General features: G+C 37.0%; 1 protein-coding gene across 2 annotated transcripts in view; it reads left to right on the top strand.

The window, feature by feature from the left end:
* Positions 1–26858, top strand: part of LOC140155554 (gamma-aminobutyric acid type B receptor subunit 1-like) — a 63865-nt gene that overhangs the window by 35510 nt on the left and 1497 nt on the right. For both annotated transcript variants that reach the window (XM_072178436.1, XM_072178437.1), the window contains exons 5-17: positions 525–639; positions 1277–1425; positions 5449–5599; positions 6479–6576; positions 9058–9121; positions 9647–9733; positions 10754–10904; positions 17404–17536; positions 18397–18510; positions 21168–21287; positions 21841–22024; positions 22960–23107; positions 24978–25076. In XM_072178436.1, the coding sequence (XP_072034537.1) occupies positions 525–639; positions 1277–1425; positions 5449–5599; positions 6479–6576; positions 9058–9121; positions 9647–9733; positions 10754–10904; positions 17404–17536; positions 18397–18510; positions 21168–21287; positions 21841–22024; positions 22960–23107; positions 24978–24984 (1521 nt within the window). In that variant the 3' untranslated portion in view covers positions 24985–25076. The remainder of the gene's footprint in view (positions 1–524; positions 640–1276; positions 1426–5448; positions 5600–6478; positions 6577–9057; positions 9122–9646; positions 9734–10753; positions 10905–17403; positions 17537–18396; positions 18511–21167; positions 21288–21840; positions 22025–22959; positions 23108–24977; positions 25077–26858) is intronic.

The following is a 26858-nucleotide window of genomic DNA, read 5'->3' as shown; positions in this document are numbered from 1 at the left end:
TTGCTACTCAGCGAGTGTTTGTAATTATCAGAAGGTTTTCTCCAAATTCATTCTCTAATGATCCGAAAGCGAAAAAAACAAAAACTGAAAAGATAAAAAGAACCTTATGATAGGTATAATTTCATTATAACGAGTAGTAATAATCTTATTTGTTTAAAACAACCAAAGAAGATTACCACCACATTACCGGATCCACTTGGTATAGGACTCAGATTTCGCTCTCACTCCGACCACTACCCGTCTTTCCATTTTGAGATCTTATAAAAGGCGGGTGATCCCCAAGCTCTGCTGTCGCTGCTCTCCGGTGGATTCGTGATGTCTGTCTCCTGTTTCAAGCGTATTTTGAAAACATCTTTATTCCAAAGTTGATTTTGTTGGTCATTTAATGTTCTTTTTTCTTCTTTGTTTATATGTTTTTATTTGTAAAACGCTGTGTTCTCTGTAGAGCACTTCATAAATGCTTATATTAGATTACTTGGACAATTTTGCTGATAATCCATGTTTTATTGATATTTGCATTTCAGAAACAAGGTGTTAGGATAATTTTGGGTCGTTTTTACGCGCCAGAAGCGAGGAAGGTTTTCTGTCGTGCCTACCATGAAGGAATGTACGGAGCCAAATATGTGTGGATTATACCAGGTAAGCAATAGCTGAAAATATTGCAATGAGTTTAGTAGAATGCCGAATATCGATTTGTTAAATTTATGTTACGCATGAATTCTCTTGAAGTCACTGAAAAATAAACACCTTTTTGGGTGTTCAGTTTTGGGTTCTGAAGCGCTACCAAAAAGGCGTCTAAAGCATAAATGACTCCTTTGGGGTTTCTGATGGCACCCTAAGGGTATCAAACTGATACCGACACATTTTGGTAGCACCTCATAACCCATTTGTGGGGTGTAATTTTACACCCATAATGGTGCCGGGAGGCCCATTGAAGGTGTCAAAGGACACCTTTAATGCGTCTCCCGACACCACTCTTGGTGTGAAATTACACCTCAAAATGGGCTCTAAAGAGTCATAAAAATATGTCAGACGGCGCGGCACCTTCCCGTTAATTAAATATGTATGTCGCACTCTTTCGACCTCTTATCACGCTAAATCACCATTAACTAATTGATACGATGTCAAAATATTTGAAATGTGAGTAAAATTATGGATTTGCTGAAAATGCTCATGAAAACAAACAAAACAATAACTGATTTGTGTCCATTCGGTCAAATGATCATTTCAGACGCTTAAAGTCGACTCTTAAACATGGATTTTCTTTCTTTGAAAGGTTACTACCAGTATGACTGGTGGAAAATCCGAGATGAAGATCCTGTCAATTGTACTGTGGAAGAGATGAGGAAAGCCACGGAAGGTTATTTTGGTATCCACGTGATCGCTTTACCTGAAGGAGACGAAACCAATAGGGTGTCTGGATTGGTGAGTAGTATGTGAGTAACAGTGGGACAAACCCAATAGAGTGTCTGGATTGGTGAGTAGTATGCGAGTAACAGTGGGACAAAACCAATAGGGTGCCTGGATTGGTGAGTAGTATGTGAGTAACAGTGGGACAAAACCAAAAGGGTGTCTGGATTGGTGAGTAGTATGTGAGTAACAGTGGGACAAAACCAATAGGGTGCTTGGATTGCTGAGTAGTATGTGAGTAACAGTGGGACAAAACCAATAGGGTGCTTGGATTGCTGAGTAGTATGTGAGTAACAGTGGGACGAAACCAATAGAATTATTAGAGTAGTATGCGATTAACAGTGGGACGAAACCAAAAGGGTGTATGGATTGGTGAGTAGTATGTGAGTAACAGTGGGACAAAACCAACAGGGTGTCTGGATTGGTGAGTAGTATGTGAGTAACAATGGGACAAAACCAATAGGGTGTCTGGATTGGTGAGTAGTATGTGAGCGATAGGCGAAAACCATTTTTGAATGTATTACACTGTATCGCACCATTGATTATCAACGACCTGGCATAAAGACCTGGATCGTAATTCTATGGAAATTTGACATTATGCATTACAACAGTACATTTTAAAGCTAACACGAAATTTAGGTTAGAAATTTCGGTTATTTCAAAAGTTGCTTTTAAGATTGGACTTTCACATCGACACTCCGTAACCTATATTTTCCTTTATATCGTTTCTTAAAGTCTACGTGTGGGCACAAGCTGGAGCTCACATGTACATAACACATGTATGCATGCCTTCAGCCCTTCGCATTTAGAATTCTATGCAATGACTGAGGAAGAAAAACAAGCATGCTAAGAAAAACATTATAGATAGTTTGTGTGCAAGGAGATATAAAATGTTCAAACAATATTATGCAAGCAAAGCATTTGGGAAACCTCGGGGAATTAAATTCTTCTATTACTGCTGAATAATGTGTGATAGGTGTTATGTCCGGTTTGACCCCTTTTAAAAACGACAATTCACATATATCAAATGATGATGCCATTGTTAAATTACTTTGAGATACACTTAGTGGAATATGTCGCGCGAATGAATCCATATATTTAATTGATTTCTTTGTTATTCTGTGACTCAATTTAGTCACAATATAAAAAGGATACGATTGAAAGGCCAGCATTGCATCCTCTAACAGAACTAATTTAAAACAACAACAAAAACCATACTGTATAATAAGAGTATCGCACAAGAGCATAAACAGGGTTCAAAGAATTACTTACAAAAATGAGATTAGATGCGGTTTATATTTATTTCAAAAGTGTTTGATTGAATTTGCTACTTTAAGGTAATCGTTAAGGGATTGGATAGCAACGTTTGCACAGTATTTTTGTGGGACATGTGAGCACATCAGACACACCAAATGGCATTCTGAATACGAGGAATGTCCTGATGATATCAAATAATTTTGATATCTTTTAAATTCGCGATATAATACAAATTTTATGGCAAATTATTAAAAATTGATATTTTTGACATTCCTTTTATTTGATATTAGAAATACATTCCTCGTATTCGGAATGCAATTTGGTGTGTCTCATGTGCTCTCAGGTACCAAAAAATACTGTTAAAACGTTGGTATCCGATTCCTTAAGGGAGTTCTATATTAGTGAGCCGGTAGTCCAGATTGAATGTTCAGTGAATACTTTCTTGTTTTTGTTAAATAACTGCTGTTTAAGTTTTTACTTGTGTAATAGCTGTGAATATCGGATCATTTTGCAAATAAATTATCATATGAGCATAGTATATTAATATCTATATATGTATACACCTAGTTCTAATGTATCAAAAACATTAAGAATATCCTATCGTATCTATGAAACACTGGTCCAGAATTGATAGTGAGCATGCATTTGATATGGTTCGCATTGCCCCTTTTTTTTTTTAAAGCAAAGTGTATTTTTCAAGATTTTCTTCTTACATCTTTTCTGGTTCATCATAATTTACATTACAATATCAAGTGAAGGTTTGGGAAAAGGTTAAAGGGCATTGGACCTCTACCATTTCCCCAAATAGGGATCATGATAATCAGTAATGTAGTGTTGAAGACAATGTTATACATGTAGGAAGGTTTTGGTTGAACATGAATTTCTCATGTAATCTACCCTGTTCATCCTTTCATTTGGCCCTTAATAGGACAAGTGGTTACACCTGCTTTTCACTATATTCAACCTGCCTTTTCCATTGTATACTGACTGGCTTACTTTTCACTTTTTTCATCAACTCCTCTTTATCCCCTTTTGCCCCTTGTCCATTGACGCCATCTTGTCAACTAACTCACCTTCCACTCACTCGCCTTTCACCCTTGTCTAGGGCACACACCACTAAATAATCGTCCCATTGAAATACACGGGAAAATACAAGAAAGTAAGTTTGTTTTTCTACCCCATGTAACAACATTTTTAATATTTTGATCAAACCAGTGTCTTAAATAAAGATTAAACTTTTATTTAAATTTAATTTTTGGGACAAGTTAAGACAAACTTAAAAGATACGAACTCCTGAACAGCGCCATCCCGAATTTCAGCCGACACGCTCGCCTCCTTACCAGTTCCGGCCATGATATTGTTCCGAGGGTCTATTACCCATGCACATTCGATTCAGAAAATTTTCTGAACAGATATGTAATGTTGAGCTCCTATTCTATCTTTTTATCAAAACAACCAAGAGTCTCTCAAATTTGGTTCCCTCGGGACGCCGACATATTTCGCATAGGTGCTATTTTTTACCGGAACTATGAAGGGTTACACCAAATGCGGAAGGATTTAGTGTAGTGCACCCTCTACTAACTCTCGGTAACTCGCCTGTCTCTTATCTCGCCATGTACCAAATCCCCATTTAAAGCTAACACGAAATTTAGGTTAGAATCTTCAGTTATTTCAAAAGTTGCTTTTAAGATTAGAATTTCAAGACAGTGTCGTTTAGATCGACACTATGTAACCTATATTTTCCTTCATATCGCTACGTGTGGGCAAACTGGAGCTCACATTCTCATAACACATATGCGTGCCTTCAGCCCTTCACATTTAGAATTCTATACAATCACAGAGGAAGAAAAAAAGCATGCTAAGAATAACATTGTATGCAAGGAGATAAATGTCCAAACATAATGCAGCGAAACATTTGGAAAACCTCGGAGAAATAGATTCTTCTATTTATACTGCATTTAGTGTGTGTAGGTGTTATGTCCGATATATGAGATCTTGTTAACTTGCTTTTAATGTATTTACATACATTAGGTATTTTAAGTTTTAAGGCGACCCACGCGTGATTCTGTATGCAAGTCATTGTAAGTTCGCGGGTAAAATTCATAGCCACGAAGTAGGTCGTGATGTGGAATCATAAATGTTACGAACGATTTTTAAATTCATGAATAGGTTAAATAGCATTTATTTCTATAGACGCCTAGTCTGTAGTAAAATTTGGGGAAAACCCCATTATTTTTGGTATTGATTTTCATTACTGTACTGACCAGTGGAGTAGCCAAGTTTTCGAAAATTGTCTCCTTTTTTGGAGGGGTGGGGGTCTTGTCAAGCATAGCCAGTGGCGGCAGAATCATTAACATTTAGGAGAACGAACTTAATTTCTGCGGGTTAATTGAGACATTTGCGGGCGAAAGTTATCTAATTTCAGATGCTTTGAGCCCCCAAAAATAAATGATTTAGTTTGTATAAAAATGCAAGATACTAAAAAAGTGGTACGATTATGCACCTTATCCAATCTGAGCAGGCTGGTAAAAACAAGAACCACCCCCGATTTTACTCAATTAATCTCAGAATTCCCTTTCTCCTGAAAAATCGGTCGTAAACCATTATCAACTGGTGTGTTCTGTACAATCCAATATGCGGGAATTCGCCGTTGCTTCTGTGATTTTCACCGCGTATCAGCGCTCACTCGGTCACCGAGTTTCTGTGATTAAATCGCAACCTTCAGTTAGGACATGTGCCTTATATGTATGTTATTTATGTTACATATTATTATCATTACAGAGTGCTCAGGCATACGATATAAAGTATAACGAATATGTTGATCACAAATCAGCCGAATTAATAGGAATAGAAGAGGCGCCATTTGGTTATGACGGAGTATGGACTGTTGCCTTAGCATTACAAGAAGCTGAGAAGAAACTACAAGAAATGGGTGAGACTTAATCAGACTATTTCCTATTCTTAAAGGGAATCTCCGGCAATCATAACATTTTGCTTTATATGTCAGAAAAATAATTATCAAGCACGAATCACGTGGTTTTATTTAAAACAAACTCATATTGACCATAAACACGAATAAAAAGAGTCGACACTCAACACGCGATTTTCAAAACTCCCGCGCCTAAATTGTCTAAGTGCAATGACGTAATGGTTATTTGTGCTCAATTGTCGTCAGCCTTTGTTGTATAACTGGGGCGTCATTGCACTCGCAAATTCGGCGCCCGGGATTTTTATGGTCACTATGAGGCATAATATAAGGCATAATATAAGGCATAATGTTGTGATTGCCGGAGATATTCTTTGAAAGATTTAGGAGCAATAATGCTGCCCCACCATGACGCTTTAAACATATGATTTCTACTTCAATTTAAAAGGCCCGCCTGTTTTGCGTGGTTTTGTGGTGGCCTATTGGGTCATGATAATTCTGTAGCCTATATGATAATGTTGTTACGTAATCAAGTATGTGGTGTAATTTATACATGTGTGGTTTAAAAAAGTGAAAGATGAGTCTTCATGTGATCATAAAGATTAAAAAATGTATGAAAATAATCATTTTCGGGTCAAAGGTGAACATTCATTACATAATGGCCGCCCCTGGTATTTGGTGAGTTTAAAAGTATATGGTACATAGAGAAGTGAGCCTCAAATCAAAGTGGCGAAACCATTGGCAGTTATTTTTCTTTGCCGTATCCTCCCCATGCATACTATGTTTACAGTGAAACAATTTTTGAAAGTTTACTAATGTGCAAATTGTGATTCTTTCTTTACCTTATGTAACGCAATCAATGTATTATGACTCATTAATTGACAGATCCGCCGTCATCAATTATGTCCTTCACGTACGATCGACGTGACATCACAAACTTACTTTTCGACATTATGAGTAATACGTCATTTGAAGGTGTTACAGTAAGTAGTAATAAATTTTAATACAATTTCTTTATGAGTGTATTATAATCAGGGAATCATGTTTCTCTGAACCTGTTTAATGCTGTAAGTGCTAGCCATATGCTTCAACATAAAAAGGTTTGAGATATTTTCTCAAAATATCACGAGCTATCTTAAAAACCACTGAACCAAAACTAGGCTTGTTTGTACTCATTTCAATGCATTTTTCATGCTGATTTCAAATATGGTCATGAAAATTTAAAATTCTGAAATTTTTTAAAATTAAAAAAATTGAATCCCGCGTAGAGAGAGAGAGAGAGAGTTAACATTTGCATGCATATTATCTGGTTGTGATTTCCCGCATAATGCCCAATAACAGTCACAACTATACTAAGCCAAAAAAGATAATTTTTTCACAAGGTCATATTTTAAAATCCTGTCCAGGAAGCTGTTCCATATCAGTGCATTTTGCTGTTGTGTCAGTTGGTCACTGACATTAAGATAGGTGTTGCCAGCACACGTAATATTTAGCTTCTGCCCAATTAGGTGACTTTAAAAGTGGAATTAACAAAAAGCACTGGACGATGACCAATAGATGGGGGTGGGTGTTGCCGGTATGGAGTGGGTGCTGCCGGTATGGAGTGGGTGTTGCCACCTAGTTGTTGACAGATAGGTGTTGTCAGTTAGAATTTTAAAAGTCTTTAAAAGTGGAATTAACAAAAAGCACTGAACCACAGGTGTTGACCATGGCTAGAATGGGGTGGGTGGGGTGGCGAGGTAATAGGAGCTAGAGAATAATTTGAGGAGGTTATTTTTCGGAGGGGGTCAGTGTTTCTTTTTAAAATTAAATTTAGGGAAGCATTTCATTTCTTGATTGAGGCACGTGTCATCGATAGTGGTGGCGAAGGTGACTTTAAAAGTGGAATTATTAACATGAAATAACTGAGGCAACTAAAAATAACAAACGTGGAATTAACAACATAAACAACTAAAAATCTGGAGTAGATATAATTCTTTTGATATAACGTTGCTATGGTTACAAATTAACATGTATCATGTTTATTTTGATAGTTTCAGATAGACTCATTATTCTCTTAGAATAAAAAGCTGTTAGAAAAACCAACGTTTTGCTCGTTACGCCAATATATTTTTGTTTCACTACTTTAGTAGCATTTATTATAGGTTATCATAACATAACATAATAACAATAACAATTTATTATAAAGCTCCTAACCTACAAGATCTAGTTACTTAACAAGGAAAATAAACTACAATCTTGCAGTTGCAACTAACGCTACAATTTCACCCTACACGTGATAAAAAAGATGTATCAGAGTCGAAAAAAATGGATGAGAACAACTAAAACATCTGTTAAGATGGTTTCTAGTTATTTCAGTTGCTTTTGCATTCAAATTTACCAACCGTTCTTTCTCAAAATGCATTATCAAGGTTACATGTTGTAATGCTATTGAAAGTTACTATTTACAATATGGATTGAAATGAAGAGCTTAAATGAATCAGAGAAACGTAAACGCATTCAAATAACTCGGAACATTTATGATTAGGTAGAATCAGGACAAAAGTTATAAATCATCGAAAATATAACTTTTTCTTCTTCTTCCTACCTAAAAGTAGGCCCTAGTAGTGCTCATTAGCGCCAATCCGGCTTGAAATGTGGGGGGACACCCGGTCAAATTTGTTAAAAGTGGCTGAAAAGAACAAAAATGGGCCATTTTGCCGAAAGGTGGGGGACATGTCCCCCTGTCCCCCCTATGGATGGCGTATACCTTCTAAATACGTCTAAGATAATACGCCTAACCATACACCCCTAAGATGCAATCTTAGACGTCTAAGATACAATCTTACACGTCTAAGATACAATCTTACACGTCTAAGATACAATCTTACACGTCTAAGATACAATCTTACACGTCTAAGATACAATCTTACACGTCTAAGATACAATCTTACACGTCTAAGATACAATCTTACACGTCTAAGATACAATCTTACACGTCTAAGATAAAATCTTACACGTCTAAGAATTTCGCGTTAGACTTTTAAGTCTAAAAATCGACGAATCGCAGAGCCAGAAATTACAACCAGCCAATCATTCAAATATTCAATTACTAGTCAATTCAATCTTAGACGCCTGAGATTTTACACGCTGAAGATTTTACACGCGTAAGATTTCTTTATAGACGTCTAAGATTGACCATTCACCATGACCTATAATAGTGGTGGACGGTATCGCGATTCTCCCAAATGTACGACGGACGCTTTATAAACTTGTTGTTTATTTGGAGGCACACCACCAAATAATATCCCATTGAAGTACTGTAGTAAAAACACAAGAAAGTAAGCTACATGACTCGTTGCTGCTGAAAAGGCGGACTTACATACATTAATGGCCCTACATAATACGTCACCTCCTAAGTGGTAGTGTCCCCATGGGTGATGTACTAAACAGAGTTAATAAGCCTACATAATGTTTTCATTTAGGGAGCGGTCAAGTTTACTGACACTGGTGACAGAATAGGACCAATGCAAGTGGAACAAAACCAAGGTAACCTATCGTAATCATAATTATCTTTTATTTAGGCAAATCTGAACTATTTGTAGACAAAGTCTGTACTATTTGATGCTCATTATACTCCAATGTTTATAATAATAATAATACGTTATTAAAAGAAGGTCAAACGATGTAGGGACCGCATGATAACAACCTTTTATATGAATGATACACTACAAGATTCCTATTGGGGTCGCCAGTACAGGTACACACAGAGTACCAACACAGGTACTCTGCTTACACAGGCACTCCGCTGCTACTGCACATGTACTCTGCAGCTGGTGGATCCTGTGTAGTAACAGCAGAGTACCTTTATAGGTGGTACTCTGTGTGTACCTGCCAGGTTCCTTGCCATTGTTGTACATTGGTGTACCTGTGCAGACGACCGCAATAGGAATTTTGTAGTAATAGCTATTGAGTATTATAAAGGGCTAGGTATACGGATAAGGCAAACCCTTGCAATGCATCATCTTACAAAGACAGTTTAAATATATGTTACTGTTTTATCGTTCTATTCAGGTGGCGTTGAAAAAACTGTAGGGATATTCGATCCTGCTCGACCGAAAGGAAATGAATTTTATTGGACACGCGATGTCCTTTGGCAAGGTGTGTTTGTGTGGTGGACTGGTGGTGTGGCCAGTTGGGGTGGAGTGTGTCTGTGTATGGGGATGCAGCTGTGTTGGGGGTGTATAGGGTGCACGGCGGTGAGGGTGTGTTGGGCTGCGGAAATGTGTGCAAGATGTGTAATGAATGAATAATATGGAATGTATTTGGGTTAGGGTTTGGGTTTGGGTGGGTTGCGTGGTATGGGGTGAGAAGGGGTATGTTTGAATGTGTTTTGAATGTACTGACTTTTGAGTAATTGCATTTGTATCCTTTCAAATAGTGTGTCAGATTATAACATAAAATGAATTATCTGGGATGCCGCCCTCTTTTGCTCACTTACAAAGCTAATTAAATTCGGTCCACTAAATTAATACTTGATATGCAGCCATGTTCTATAATTCAAGAGAATTCACGTATAACATGATCTTAACAAACAGACGAATATATATTCGGTACTCTGCCAAACCAATATAGTGTAGTAACCGAAGTTATTTATAGGAGGTAATGGAAAATTTTGAGATTTTTGTCTTAAATGAAGGATAAGGGTTCCAGGAACTCAAATCAAATTGTTACCACTTGATACTCCCAGCCCCTTGGTGGCCATCTTGAATCTAAAATGGCCACTATTTTGTACACTATATGTTGGACTATAACTTGGCTTCCGGGCTGAGCTCCACATCAAGCTTAAAATGGTGGTAAACCCTATGTTTATGATGACAACGATTACAATAAAGGCATATACAAGTTTATACGTCATTTCGTTTGGTGGCCATCTTGGATTTCAAAATGGCGGCCATCATCAACATATTTTTGGCTATATCTGAAGTTGTGAGCCACAAGGCAAGCTTAAAATGGTGGCAATACCCATGTTTATGATGATGCAAAAGATTGCAAATAAAGCATATACAAAGGTACAGGGCATTTCGTTTGCCAGCTCTGTCAGATTTCGCCAAAATAATTGTATAAAATAGATCGTCATTTTTAACTTTTTCATATACCCTTCTTTTTTACGCTTTCAAGGTGGGAAACCCCCAGTTGATGCATTCACCGAAGTTCATCAAGCACAAAAAATTAACAAAGGGCTGTACGCATTTATCATCGTCTTGGCAATTCTTGGCATAACACTCGCATGTGGATTCTTGGTGTTTAATATTTTATACAGAAGGAAACAGTGAGTTGGTCATAATCTAATATCGCAGAAATAGAGAGATGTGTTTAGTAATAATAATGCAACTGGCCCAATAGTAAAGCTTATCCATATTATAACATTTTTTATTTATTTAATTATTGTTATTTTTTTTTGTATTCACTGTCAGATATGTCCTCTTTAAATTTGGCCCCAAAACAGGCGAGGCAATACAAAGAAAATCTCTATTTAATACCACCGCATATGTCGCCAATGCGACATGATGCAGTCATGGTCCATGGCAAAGGCGATTCGACCTTTGTGGCATTAAACCCAGTTAACAGGAAATTAATCCAGTAAATCGATTCAGTAAAGCAAATAAGCTCATGCCAGAGAGTTGATATTCGCTCATGCATTCGATCACTAACGGCAACAAGCTTCGGTCGATTACCCCAGCTGCAGCGTGTGTAAACTCTAATTTGCATAGAGGCTGTACGTGAAATTATTGATTGGCTCCAAACAAAGGATTTGAACCGGTGCACGTAATCATGGCGCAGTGCAGTCCATTCAATCAAATGTTGTCATCAACCTATTTGATCGCAGTGCATTGTTATGTGTGTGAGACGAACTGTCGCGGTTGATTGCAATCAAACAAACAATGTCTTATGTATTACTTTGTTCCGTGATGAAAATCGTGATGTTTTATTCAATCACTCTTGAAAAATGTATTTCTTTGTAGGCCTATTACTTTGTTTTGTGATGAAAATCGTGATGTTTTATTTCATCATCCTCTAAACAATAATTATAGTTACATGCATTTCAAGAAAAAAATCTTATTAAAACGGTAGGCCCTATGTTGTTTAGAAAAAATGTAGAAAGTGATGATGATGATGATGTCGATGATGATGATGATGATGATGATGATGATGATGATGATGATGTCTCCAAAAGTATCCCGGTTTGTTTTTCTTGCCCTAAATCGTGCGTATATATTAATAAGGCACTTCAATAATCAATAATCAGTCCCGTGACGGCCTCCACTAACTAGCTACTAACTTGGGTTTATGGGCGCTGATATTTCATGTTCACTGTCACTTATTTATCAGAAAAGTGCGACCATTTGTCAATCACCTACAGTACCCAATTTCGGCATACTATATTAGAAACTCATCATGATGATTGCCAGAGAATAGTTAAAATGTAGCTTGTACCGTTTTTTGTGGCATCCTTCAGAAGTGAGCGGTCCGATACCAATATTTTCGGTCAAATCTCCATTCAATTAACACGGGGAGTTGGCTAGCTATGCCTTGCCCTCACTCATATTTTACAAAAGTGCGACTATTTCTGAACATCTAACCTAGCTGTAATTTTAGGTCATGTTAGAGAAATATATTTGCTAGAAGTTTGGAGAATACCTAACATATTGGCTGGTTATTTTTCACACAGTGATGTTAACTAGCCAAGTGCCCATTCTTCCAACGTAGATCATTTGTAGGGGTCACGCGTCAATGGTGAGAGCACTGTGTATTCAGTATCGAAGTTACGTAATGTTACTATGTCAACGGGATCACGCGCTAGAGTAATGAACCACGATCGAAATGATCACCACATAAAGTATATGGCACTCGAAGGCATACCAAAGTAGCGTGATCCGGTAACCAAGAGAATTACGTAACCACTTCGATGCTGAATTGTGTATAGGAAAACGGACAGTAACTGCAGTATGAGCCACTCATTCGAACGTGAGTCGTGTCGGTTCTTTTGATATGTCACGACTTCTCGCACGCCATGTACGTACTGTGTTATGCGCATGATCGTGTACGCGTTCGACTAATATTTCCATCGTAATAATTAAACGGACCTCGGATTTTGACAAAACTACAGCACCTCAAGTCCTGATTTTTGCAGGGTATGTTAGTTTACTTAAGTACAGAACATTCGTGTAAAAAACAGAATTTTGAAAAATATTGAGGACGTCCTCCTCAGCAAATGTTATAATATGGTTTTCAGCTTTAAATGTCAGAGACTGTATTGAGCAGCGACGTAGCTTAGTCCAATAGTAAAGATGTTTTTGATTCAGCATGGTCGAATATAATTGATGTCATTGGCTTGGATTAATAGTAAACTAGGCTATACTACAATTTAGAGAATAAAAGATAGGAATTTTTGTTTTTACTATCCTCTACCGTGTGGTAGATTTTTCATATCAATATGTAAGCGCTCTTTAGCAAAGTCATAGTTCATGCTTTATCATTTAATGATATAAAATTTGAAAAATATTGAAAGAAACACTTGAGGTTTTGACTTTTAAAACCTACATTTTGGTCAAAAATGTGCTTGGATAGGCAGTTTTCAACAGATATACCACATTCGCTTTGCTATAACATTGAATTGCGTTATCTGTTGACCTTGTAACGAAAAGCGCGTTTAGGGGGACGTGTGAGCTTTCGATTGGTTTTTTTTTAATCTGACTGGATGAAGGGAACACTTGAGGTTTTGACAAAAACCAATCAAAGAGGCTCATTTTCAGCTAGAAGCTCCACATCTCTTACTATGCAATGCACTCAACCGTGTAGTATAATCAAAGACTGTGTGGAGACAATTCACTGCTTGCTTGAGAGCTCTAGGACGAAAATGTGTGCTCAGGTGTATAGAGGTGGAAACCGTGCGCATGATGGTTTATAAGAGAATCGTTTTCGTATAGAAACCTTTCCATATGTTTAAGTAGTGGATGCACTACGATTAAATATTGGACCTGCCTGTCGTCTATCACACGGTAGTGGATAAGTGGAAACAAATATTCATATCGTTTATTCTCATTCTTAGTCAGATATTATTTTAGAACTAAACACTGTGTATCATACGGTGTCTGATCTCCGCCAAACTCCCCCTTTTATAATTCATACCCCCAACTTTTTAGTTTTCCCCCTTTTTGCGAAATGCTTTCCCCTTTTCAAATATTTCCCCCCTTTTCGCCTTCCCCCTTTTCTAATTGTTTCCCCCTTTTCGACTTTCCCCCTTTTCGACTTACCCCCTTTTCAAATAGTTTCCCCCTTTTCGACTTTCCCCCTTTTCAAATAGTTTCCCCTTTTCGACTTTCCCCCTTTTCAAATAGTTTCTCCCTTTTCGACTTTCCCCCTTTTCAAATAGTTTCCCCCTTTTCGACTTGCCCCCTTTTCAAACTTTGTAGTTTCTCCTTTTCGACTTTCCCCTTTTCAAATAGTTTCCCCTTCTCGACTTTCCCCCTTTTCATATAGTTTCCTCCTTTTCGAATCCCCCCTTTTCAAATAGTTTCCCCCTTTTTAATTTCCTTTTCAAATAGTTTCCCCGTTTTCGAATTACCCCTTTACAAATAATACCCTTTTATTTTCACCCATTTTGTAAAATTAATAGTTCCCCCTTTTTACAAATAATCCCTTTTAACTTTCCTCCCGCTTTTCACAAATAGGTTCCCATTTAAATAGTTTCTCCCTTTTTAAATAATACTCCCTTTTTGTTTTTAATACTCCCTTTTTGTTTGGGTACTCCCCGTTTTCCGTGCGTGGGCTTTACCAGTAAGCCTGGACCCTGGAGAGTACCGTGCACTCACTAGAGCTCATTTTGCTACTTCCATTATTGGAAAGGCGTTCTACATGAATTTGGATACCAACGTAGGTAGATTTATAGCCTGTTGTGCAAGCGCCGCTAAATTCAATGGGTTAGGGATCCGTCAACTTTTATGCACGTTTATAGAGGGGCTGTACAAAGAGCAAATCCGATATGATTGATAAACCAAATAGCTCCAAATGATGTTCAGAATGTTAAACGGGTGAAATGGCATGCATAAATATTTATGCTGGTCAAATTCATAGCAATGATGTTTGAAAGTCTGTGAAGAACTTGTCTATAAACAGGGATATGTCAGAGACAACAAACAACTGGCTGCCATTGTTACAGAAGCCTAGATAATAAGAATTGTTTGTGCTATATAATTATTCAAAAGTTTTTTTTTAGTTTAAAACAAGCGGTCTTAACAGTGAAATGACAATAAAAGCATACATTTATAAAACGGGCCTGGACAAAATGGGCATTGCATATTTATGACAAGTGTGGCTGTGTATATTCAATTGACTAGACAAATGAACCAGGGACTTCGGTCAGTGGTGCACGCCTCAAAAATCCAAAAAGAATTAGTAGGCCCTATATGTTAGATGAAGAATTAAGTAGCAATTAAGGGGTACTACACCTGCCAATTTGTGCCTATTTTTGCATTTTTCTCAAAATTATGGCGCATTAGGGACAAGTAAGATATGTATATTATAGGGGCAAGGACAACAACTACTGCACTGGAAATTTTATTTCAGCACAGCCAACAGTTGTGGAGTTACAGTCAAAATGAGGGAAAACCAATATTTGATCAATAAATCAATAACTACTTGCTTTGTGTTGCTGTATTTTCAGTACAGTAGTTGTAGTCCTTGCCCATATAATAAAATTATACATATCTTACTTGTCACCAATGTGCTATAATTTTTGAGAAAATTGCAAAAATAGGCGCAAAATTGGACAGGGGTGTAGTACCCCTTAAGCCTAGTCTTTTGCTGAACCATGAAATGGTATCAGCCTATATGAGTGTATGTTACTTACTTGCTTACTTACTTGCTTACTTACTTACTTACTTACTTACTTACTTACTTACTTACTTACTTACTTACTTACTTACTTACTTACTTACTTACTTACCAACCATTTGGTCTAAAATGGACATATCTTTAAATGCCACGAAGGTATGAACCCCCAAGTGGTGTCAAATAAAAGAGAAAGAAGTAAAGAATATAATAAAAATATTTCCTAAAATCAGAGGTCATCCAAGGGGTCACAGAAAAAAAAAAAGGTCATTTTAACCAAAAATGCTCCAATCGAGCTGAAATTTATATGCAATGATGCTTATGACATTCTAAACATGTTTAAAATATTTTAATATTCACTTAAGGACATTAAGGGGTCATAAAGGGGTCAAAGGTCAAGTTGTCAAAAATGCTCCAATTGAGCTGATATTTAAATGCCATGATCTTTATGACATTCTAAACATGTTTAAAATATTCCAATATTTATTTAAGATCATTCAGGCCGCGGCAGGGGTCATAAAGGGTCAAAGGTCAAGTTTTCAAAATGCTCCAATTGAGCTGATATTTAAATACAATGATCTTTATGACATTCTAAACATGTTTAAAATATTTTAATATTCATTTAAGGGCATTAAGGGGTTATAAAGATATATATATATATATCACAATATACTGCCAAATCCCCATGGTTCAGCTATGGTGCGGTAACCGCTCTAGTTTAAAAGTCGAGACAAGTCCAAAATAATAACGATTAATAAGCCAATCTAATTGATTCGAATTCCAATCTCCTGGCCTTTTTTATTTAGTTGCATGATATAATTCAGATTATGATTTTTCTTAAATGTAGATCTATATCCTATAGAATTCATAAATTACATAATAAGTATCATTTTATTCATTTTATTTAGCTCAAGAATTTGTATCAGACAATCACGTGCTTTCAACGTGTAGGCCGGACCTATTTCAATATCGAAGTACATGGGACGTGAATGCACGGTACTATAGATGGTCCGTGCCTACTGGTAAAGCCTACGCATCGTGAAAAGGGAATAAAAAAAGGAGTAAAAAAAGGAATAAAAAATAAGGAGAAACTATTTTAATGGGGAAAAAATCTGTAAAATGGTATTATGTAAAAGGTGAAAAGAAAATTCGAAAAGGGGGAAACTATATGAAAAGGGGGAAATTCGAAAAGGGGGATACTATATGAAAAGGGGGAAATTCGAAAAGGGGGAAACTATATGAAAAGGGGGAAATTCGAAAAGGGGGAAACTATATGAAAAGGGGAAATTCGAAAAGGGGGAAACTATATGAAAAGGGGGAAATTCGAAAAGGGGAACTATATGAAAAGGGGAAATTCGAAAAGGGGAAACTATATGAAAAGGGGGAAATTCGAAAATGGGGAAACTATATGAAAAGGGGAAATTCGAAAAGGGGAACTATTTGAAAAGGGGAAAGTCGAAAAGGGGGAACTATTTGAAAAGGGGAAAGTCGAAAAGGGGGAACTATTTGAAAAGGGGAAAGTTAAAGGGGAAATATTTGAAAAAGGGGAAAGCATTTCGCAAAAGGGGAAAACTGAAAATTTGGGGAGATGAATTATAAAAGGGGGGGGTTTGGCGGAGATCAGACACCGTAGTATCATGAAAACTCCCCTTTTTCTGCCGCCGTTTACCGTGCGATAGACGACATGCAGAAACCAATAAAATTCCGCGCTAAAAAGCTCAGCCATAGCCAAGACTAACTCCATCAGTCGTCTACACTGCGGATGTACTGCGTTATGCTTTGTAGTGACGGTTGACGAATGAGGGCAGCAGTCTAAGACAGCCACTCACTAAGAATGTATAATTAAAGTTTGCTAGTATTATGAGAGTCTTTTTCTCTTTTGGTAACTTGTTTGTATTTCTTTTATGTTGCCTGTGATATTATTCTGTTTTTTTCAGGATAATCAAAATGTCAAGTCCAAAATTGAATAATCTGATAGCGTTGGGCGGTATCTTCGTTTACCTGTCAATTATATTTCTTGGTTTGGATACGAATCTGGTATCAAAGGATGTATTCTGTGAAATGACCACGGTACGTTGTTATTCATAATCAATACATAAATGAAGTATATGTGCGGGGAGAGTCTCGAACTGGCAGCATACATGAATGGGAATTGAACCAGTCATATAACATTCTGTGTTAGGTTACGTAATTCTTCCTTTTACAGACAGATCCTAAATGATAATCCGAGTATAATATCTTTCCCAGCTATAAACTTTTATACTACAAGTTCAGTATAATTATGAATTCATTCATTTTAAAGGCGCAGACAGCGACGTTTGCACGGTATTTTTGTGGGACCTGAGACCACATCAGATATACTAAATTGCATTCTGAATACAGGAATGGTTTTTGACCTTTCGTATTGAAGATATACATTTATACGTTTTTTGAGAAAAATATATTATCTTCAATAAGATAGGTCAAAATTTTTAAATGATAGTCGACTTTTCCTCCCAACTGCATACACTTTAAGTACATATCATTAGATTTATAAAGTTTAAAAAGTATTAAAAAAAAAGAAGGAAAAAAAAAAAGGATTCTCCATTTAATACAGGACAATCCTCAATGGTTCGTAAGAGTAACCATCAAAAGATTTGCCGGCACAATAGGAACACTTTGGGGTTGTTTAAAGCGTCTGCAGAGCTTTAAATTATTTACCAAAGCAAGTTCTCTTTGTAAAAACATTTTGCGGGTACTAAAGTACGGTTGTACTTGCCGACCATTTATGAATCCGTTTGGCAACCTGTCTTACATACTATTAGTAGAGCATTGAAACATTCGTTGAATTAAAAAGTGCATCATAGTAATTTTAATGTGATAGGATTAGTTTCATTCTTGTTCATGTTCGTTGTACTATCATTAAACTAATAATTACATTTTCTTTTCAGGTTTTCATGTGGTTTCTTGCACTGGGATTTTCGTTTAGTTTTGGTGCAATGTTTAGTAAGACATGGCGAGTACATCGAATATTTACCAGCAAAACAGTTTCACAACCAAAAGGGGTAAAGTACTTCAATACATCTGTTGTGCCATGCGGTTGAATCCCCCAATCCATATACCATAATCATACTGCGATGCGCACATGTTTACTGCGCAATGAAATCAGATGCAACGTCATGAACGTGCACAGTAACGATGTGCGCATCGGTGATATGTCATCAGGGCATGGACTATAAGAGATACAGACAAACTCCAAACAGTCAAAGTCTCAGTGTCACCCGCATGCACCCGATAATGAGGGGCCGATTGTTCCATGAAATGCGACAGGCGAAACTGCTACGCACGTACCGCATATTTTTACGGTCTTACGAAGACACGCAAAGCTCTACCGCCTGTACGCGAAGGCACGCAACGCTGGTGTGATTGTTAGATACGGCACAATTGGACGATCGGACCTCATGCATATGCGAGAATTCACAGCATACAATGTACGGGGGTTTTGACTGTAGCAAAATAGTCTGTATTAGTCTGTGCATCAGGAATTCGATCGCAAAACCTTTCAGGATTGATCAAAATGGTCCAACGTATAGTTTTATAACATTTGTTGAATACAATAATATTTTAAGTGCCGATGTTGCCATCTGGTGTGTCGATACAATTTCCGACTGATCGATCTCTTAGCCAATCAGCAGACTGAAATGTGTTTACCGTAGGAAAGGTCACTCTTCTTCAACCGCATTTTACACGTGACGTACGGGGGTGACAAGAATACAAGGTTAACATGAAGTTCAAAATAGATGGTTGGGAGACGGAGTTACAAAAAATAATTTGTCGCATTCCACCGGTTTTAATAGAATAATATAATTTTGCTTTGACACCACATAACACATTTAGAATTTAATAATGAAGAAGGAGGCGGCCTATATGCTTCACCCTGGCAGGGCGTAAGACAATGCGAAACACAAATTAATATATGCGAGGATCGGAAATAAATGATGCAAGCCCGAGAAATTATCATTTAAATGACGTGATTGGGGCTCGAGCAAACTGGCATATGAAAATATTGAGAGAAAAAAAATCAGGACTCAGCGGGGATTGAACCCCGGTCGCTGGATTACAGGTCCAGAGCTTTACCACTGTCCTACCTGAGTTCACAGTCGGTACTCGGGCAATCTTAACTTAAGTCCCCATGATAACTCTCTCATTGTGTCTCAGCGGCCAATTATATATTAAATAATGAAGAAGGAGGCGGCCTATATGCTTCACCCTGGCAGGGCGTAAGACAATGCGAAACACAACTTAATATATGCGAGGATCGGAAATAAACAATGCAAGCCCGAGAAATTATAATTTAAATGACGTGATTGGGGCTCGAGCAAACTGGCATATGAAAATATTGAGAGAGAAAAAATCAGGACTCAGCGGGGATTGAACCCCGGTCGCTGGATTACCGGTCCAGAGCTTTACCATTGTAGGCCTACTACCTGAGTTCACAGTCGGTACTCGGACAATCTCAACTTAAGTCCCCATGATAACTTTTAGAATTTATTTGATTTATAACATTCCTCCAAACGCCAGGCAAAACCCAATATTGACAAACAATAAATTGAAGGGATGCCTATAATAAGGGATAAGAATTGTTTGTGAAGATTTTAAGATTACGTAGCGATGTCAAAAATGGCGATATCACCCCCCCCCCCACACACACACACACACACACACACACACAATTTATTCCTTAATAAAGAGATGAAACGTGATTAAATCAAGATTGATCATAGTAAGCAGTCCAGTCATCTTAGGCTTTTTAATAAAATGTACTTTAATGCCCACGTCCCGGCCCCCGTGAACCGTGGGCGCTGTCTGCTGCATCTATATTTAGGAGCAATTTAACGGTTGTTATGAGTTGTAAATATCGTAAAGTAGGCTCGGTAATTCACATATGAAACAATCACTAGGATCTACAACATGCTCATCTAATAGGGGAACAGTTCTTAAACCCCAATACATTTGTACATTCATTGAATGACCTTTGAAGATTTGGGTACAAAAACTCATACTCTGCAGCTTGAGGTCAAATTTTGCACTATGATTATGTATAAGGTTATTAGACTATGCCATTGGGATGAGGCTCTTTGTGGTCCATAGTGAATAATATTAATGCTACGTTTAACCATTTACATTAGTTTGTCGAGTGACGTTACGAAAGATCATAAAGCAAACAACGACTTGAGGTTTCCATCTAGACAATTTCAAGATCACGTGTAATATTATGCCGGCCATCAGATGCCCAGGTGTAATCGGTTTGATTATATTCATTAACATATTCATATTTTTTTATGAATATGTGAATATTTATATGATTAATATAAATGGATTGTCTTACTCCCGTGATTCATTTGCCTCGCAACCTCAACCGTAAGGAACTTTTAAAATCAAAGTCATATTTGCCCAAATTAACCTAGTCACCTCACTAAAACGATCATATGAATCATTCTACAACTAGTCTTAAAATGATCATATCAATTATTTTAGCACATTGATAATAACAGATGGCGATATCATAGCGTCATCTCTTTTATAATAACAGATGGCGCTATGACTGCACTAAAATGATTGATATGATCATTTTAAGACCAGTTGTAGAATGATTAATATGATTATTTTAATATGGAGACTGTTTTGATTTGCATTAAATATAAATATTTCTAAATTCTAGATTCAAGATGAACACTTATTTGGTCAAATCACCGGGCTAGTAATCATCGACATGTTTATCCTTAGTATTTGGGCTATAGTTGATCCGCTCTTCTACCATGAAGTGAACGGTATAACAATGGTAAGTGTGTTTATTTCAACAGTTCTGCCTAAAGGCACATTGCATATAGCAATCTTTTTCTTAAAGATGTGAGGTGGGGTGAATGCTGCCATTTTGAAGTGTCAGAGAAAGAACAAAAATGGAAATTAGAATAAAACCGAAGATCACAGTATTTGATGGCTGATAGATTTGACAGAGTAGGCACTTAGGCGTAGCCGTAGTTGACTGTCTCTTGTGTTGAACCGCATTCACAGGCTGGGCTGCATAGTCCGGACTCATGTTGGCATTCAAACGCACAACTCCAACATATCCAGTGCGATGTACTATTAAGCGTCAGACCCTAGGCAGCTTAAATGAGGTTGACTTTCACTCATGTGTTCCCTTGGTGGCTATTCAGTACGCCTTTTTCTTAGTCGGATGGATGGATTTTAGTAGTAGAAGTTCGTCCTTTTAAAGGGAATGCTTGCTTTAAATTTATCTCGCATTATTGAACATCATCTCGTATTAAGGAACAATAGAAATATTGAAAAGGAAAAAAACCCTTGATGTTGTGTTCTTTTCTATTGATATGCAGGAAAGCCCCGATGATGACGATGTTATATTGATACCAGTCCATATAACCTGTATATCATATTGGCAGAATTACTTTCTGGGTATACTACTAATTATTAAAGGCTTACTCTTGATTTTTGGGGCCTTTCTCGCCTGGGAAACAAGACAAGTACGAATTCCTGGTCTGAATGACTCTAAATGGATTGGTGAGTCACTAATTATTATTATGGGCATACTCTTGATTTTTGAGTGGGAAACAAGATAAGTATGAATACTAGGTCTGAATGACTCAAATGGAATTTTTGGGGGAGCACCGGGTCTGAAGAGCCGTTTTGTGGTAACCGGTACTCCTTATATTAGCTCTAATTTTAGTCATTTGTTAAAATTGGCTGAGAATTAACGAAACGGTGATCTAAGACCTAAAAAAGGAACAAAATAAAAAGTTGCACTTTTAGGCCTATATTCTAATCAATGAAAGCACGACGCTATAGTTTTAATGGTGGTAATCAATGGATAGCACGGTGCTAGTTCTCTTGTTCGAGAACGCTTTGCGTGCAAATCAATAGGGCGTGCAATGGAGCAAACTGCAACTTTTGAATTTGACTCTTCCTTGAGTTTTTTTGGATCGTCGCACTTTATTTCTTGAACGATTTCAACAAATGAGGTCTTAAATCTGAACTAAACGAAGCAGCCAATTATGTCTTTGTTCAGGACATACAGGGCAGTGAGAATAAAAATCCGTGCAGTGAGAATTAAAAATCCGTGCTTAAAATATTTCTATACTATTCAAGTATTAACCACACAGGTTATATAGAGTGTGTAAAGCATTGCTAATGTTTTCAGGACCTTTTATATATATAACCTGACATTTAAAAGTAAGAAACAGAGTTATGCAGAACAAGAAAGAAACGTTTTTTCACAATTTTCTCAAAAAAAGTGCCATTTTTTTAAAGCAAAATTTGATACAATTACTTAGAAATTGGCAAAATATTTTGGGTTTGTTTTTCGCCAAATTTGGTTTAAAATCGGGTAATTCATCCCACCCGCACATCCCCATTAAAACCAAAGTTAAGACTCCACCAGGGGTTCAATCAGAAAAATTGTCTTTAAATATTATTTTCATTTTGTTTCTATTACACAGGTATGAGCGTCTACACCGTAGTAATCGTATCATTTACTGGAGTGCCCGTACAGTTTTTGTTTCAAATCCTAATGCCAATTTTGCCTTGCTCTCAATTTTCATTTTGTTCCCAACAACCCTCACGATGTGTCTTGTCTTCGTACCAAAGGTAAGAAAATATTCGCATATTAAATAAAGCAATTTATAATATTAATTATCGCCTTTATAAAGTGCCTTGAAAATTAATCGTTTTGGAAACAATGACGATTTTACTTTCTTATTTTTGGTCGAACGCAATCAAGGCAATAGAAAAGTTATCAATAAAATTGTATGAAAAATTGTAGATCAGATTATACATTTCCATGGGTAAACTGATGAAACAAATTAATACCAAGAAATTAACATGCGGCTATAATCATGACAATGACTAGGAAATGGGACATTGGGATTAGGTACAATCAATGAGCCTTTTTAAGTTCCCGGATTTTGTTTTAGTCACGTGGTTTCTCATTGTCGTAGCTAAGCTAAGCTCTCGGCAGAAGTTGCTGCATCCAAACAGAAAACTTGAAGAAAGTATTTTCGGTTTCACTTTTATATGAATGGCCAAGATAAACGTGTAAGGTTACACGTGTAAGATTGTCTCTTACACGTGTAAGATTGCATCTTATACGCGTAAGATTGCATCTTATACGTGTAAGAATGAAGCGGGATTTTTAAATTGACGAATCACAGAGTAAGAAATCACAAACAACCAATCATCTCATGCGTAGCAAACTTCAACCAATAATATGTAAAGACGTTTTGTAATTTGTAACATCCACGACTTCTTATACGTGTAAGATTTGGATTTCAGTGATGGGCGATACGTGATATTATTGGCGACGTAACGAGGATAAGGAGAGCTTGTCACCAAAATCGTAAACGAGGCATTTTCTTAATTTTTATGAGTGCTGCAATGTCCTGTATTTTATGACGAATCTATGTCAGGAATTATTTCGACTGTTGGTCCGCCATGGCCACATCGCGATTTATTTCACTTTTGGCTAAGTTATTCAGTTATCTGGAGTCAATTAATACTCATATCAATGAAATTTCAAAAGGTGATGGTAAAATAATCACGTTTGCGAAAACTACCACGGTTCAGATCGATATCGAGGTTGAGATTATTCGACACTCGTTGTACTAGTCAAATCGGAATACCGTCCATCCCTAATAGGCAATTCTTACGCGTATAAGAAATGCTATGGCGAGATTTCATTGGTCGACGATGAATACGCGTAAAGATGATAGGTTGTTTGGGGTTTAAATATGGGTTCTTCATATATGATTCGTCAATTTAAACATCCCGCTAGATTCTAAGACGTATAAGATGCAATCTTACACGTGTAAGGTTACACGTATAATCTTACACGTTTTTTTTTTTTGGTCCACTTGTATGGTCCACTTGGCCACTCATACACTTGGCCATTCATACTTTTAGTTTCTTATACGTGTAATCGTCCGACAACCAAGTTCGTTGGTTTACTTGTAAAAAGCGCCATCACAGCGCCATCAATATCCTGCTACCACGAAATGAGCATAAAGTCGCAAGTTGGTAGTTTCGAGACGCCCTGGTTACTGCATTGGTGTTCTTTGTTCACACGCATCTGTTTAAACAAGTAGCGTCTGTATGTCCTTTACGAAGGACATACTACCGGGGTTGTACAAGTGCGCGGCAAACAAAGAACATCAACTCAGTCAGCCAGGATGTCTCGACACTACCAACTTGCGACTTTACGTTCATTTCATGATAGCAGGTCACAATTTTATGGGGCTTAAGTGCACGTTTTACATCAAACCCGATTTCCCCCAGAGATCAGGTCTTTGTTCATCTTGGAAACCCACATACACCTTAAATAATCCATAGCTAAAGGCCTGATACCATTAAAATTACCCAGTATACAGAAAAAAAGTAAATAAGTTCACTCAGTAAATTATTCTTATTTACTATCGTGTGTAAGATTTATGACGGTCTTCATGGTCTTGTTTGTTTTTCTAAGATTATGATGCGAAATGAAGTCCATAATTCCATTAAGCACCATACGAGTATGCATGGTAGAAATGCCGTGGGAGTAGGTGGAGCGTCAGAAGATATCCAGGTACATACAGAGTCATAAATCGAGGATCCTATTATAGCCCATTCCTATAATCGGTACTTTCCTGCCGTTGGTGGGATGAACATCGATAGCACGTGCTTCTTGATCTCGCTTTTGTTATTTTATAATAATATGATAAATTCGTTTCCTTGCTTTCGTTGTGATAGCAATGTTCACCCCATCAACGGCAGGAAAGTGCCAATTACAGGAATGGTCTATATCAAACCGATTCTATTCACAACTGCTAGCATGCTTCATGCAACGACTAGAGCGTAGCCATCAGTGTCAGTTTATTACCATTCAGTACTAAAATGATTGATCATTTTTCTTGTTCAATGATTTTTAGTAGAGGACCAGCATGTAGACTGACTAAATCATAGAACAAAAGTTTGAGAGTCATTTTGGGATCTTTGATTGATTCTGAATAAATTTAGCTTGGGCTCACCTCCTGAAACTTCCGGGCATTCCGGGAAGGGGTCAATCAAGGTCACATGTTCAGAGTGCTCCAATTATGTCAAGTAATATATCAAACTACTCGTATGGTCATGAGGATTCCATAAATTTATAGTTTGTTATGCGTCAGACCTTTCTAGAGGGCGCTTTGATGAAAAAAATTCCAAAGGTCAACGACCTTTTTGAATTCTGACCATAGTTAACGTCTGATTTTGGTAATTTTGGTGTCTAATTATATGTTTTCTTGCATGAGAAATACTGCTAAAACATCCATATTGTAATTACGAGGTCATCGGTTCCTTGTACAGTTTTTAAGTTGCGTGAGTTGTATTGTATTTCTCATGCAAGAAAACATATAATTAGATGTTCAAAATCACCAAAATCGGACATTGTTAACTATGGTCAGAATTCAAAAAGGTTGTTGACCTTTGAACGTTTTTCGTCATAGCGCCCTCTTGAAAGGTCTGACACAACAAACTATACATTTTTGGAATCCTCATGACCATACGAGTAATTTGATATAATACTTGACATAATTGGAGCATTCTGAAAATTTGATCCCCATGTAAACCTTGATTGACCCCTCCCCGGAATGCTCGGAAATTTCAGGAGGTGAGCCCAAGCTAAATTTATTCAGAATCAATCAAAGATCCCAAAATGACTCGCAAACTTTCTATGATTTAGTCACTGAGTCTACAGGCTGGTCCTCTACTATATATTTAGAATGGTTTTTATAAATGCTTGTAATGTATACCGTAAAATGGGGTAACTTTGGGCACTTTTCAGAGATTTTAAACCACTGCTTCCAAACAAAACCAATTATAATTCTAATTAACTCTTTTTTGTGACATTAGGGTTCCCTTCTACACCTTGAAGTTGAAAAAGATTTTTAAATAATTTTGTAAGGGTGCCCTAGGGGTTCAAAATAGCCTGACCAAAGTTAACCCGTTTTTGGGGCAACTTTGGTCACAGTATTACATTTCATGAAGAAAAAAAAATCAAAAAAATTGATCTTCGCTGTATATGGGCAAGTTGTTGTTTTTTGTGACATTTGGCCCCTTGCAAAATTAATCAAGCACACATCCTTGCTCACATATATCGATTTTTATTTTTTCTGAAAAAAAATGTAAAAAAACGCTAATTTTTGGTCAAAAATCCTGCTTTTTTCGTAAATTTCAAGGAAATTAGACATGAGCGACTATTATTTCTTCCAAACATATTTCTTAACAAATTGACACCAAATATGACTAAAAACAATATTGCTGTACAAAAATATGACCATTTAAAAAAGTATATTTGACCGACCAAAGTTACCCCGCTGACCGAAGTTAC

This window comes from Amphiura filiformis, chromosome 6 (assembly GCF_039555335.1).
Source record: "Amphiura filiformis chromosome 6, Afil_fr2py, whole genome shotgun sequence".
NCBI lineage: Eukaryota > Metazoa > Echinodermata > Ophiuroidea > Amphilepidida > Amphiuridae > Amphiura > Amphiura filiformis.
Note: the sequence above shows the minus strand (reverse complement) of the source record. Positions and strands in the feature narration are given on the sequence as shown.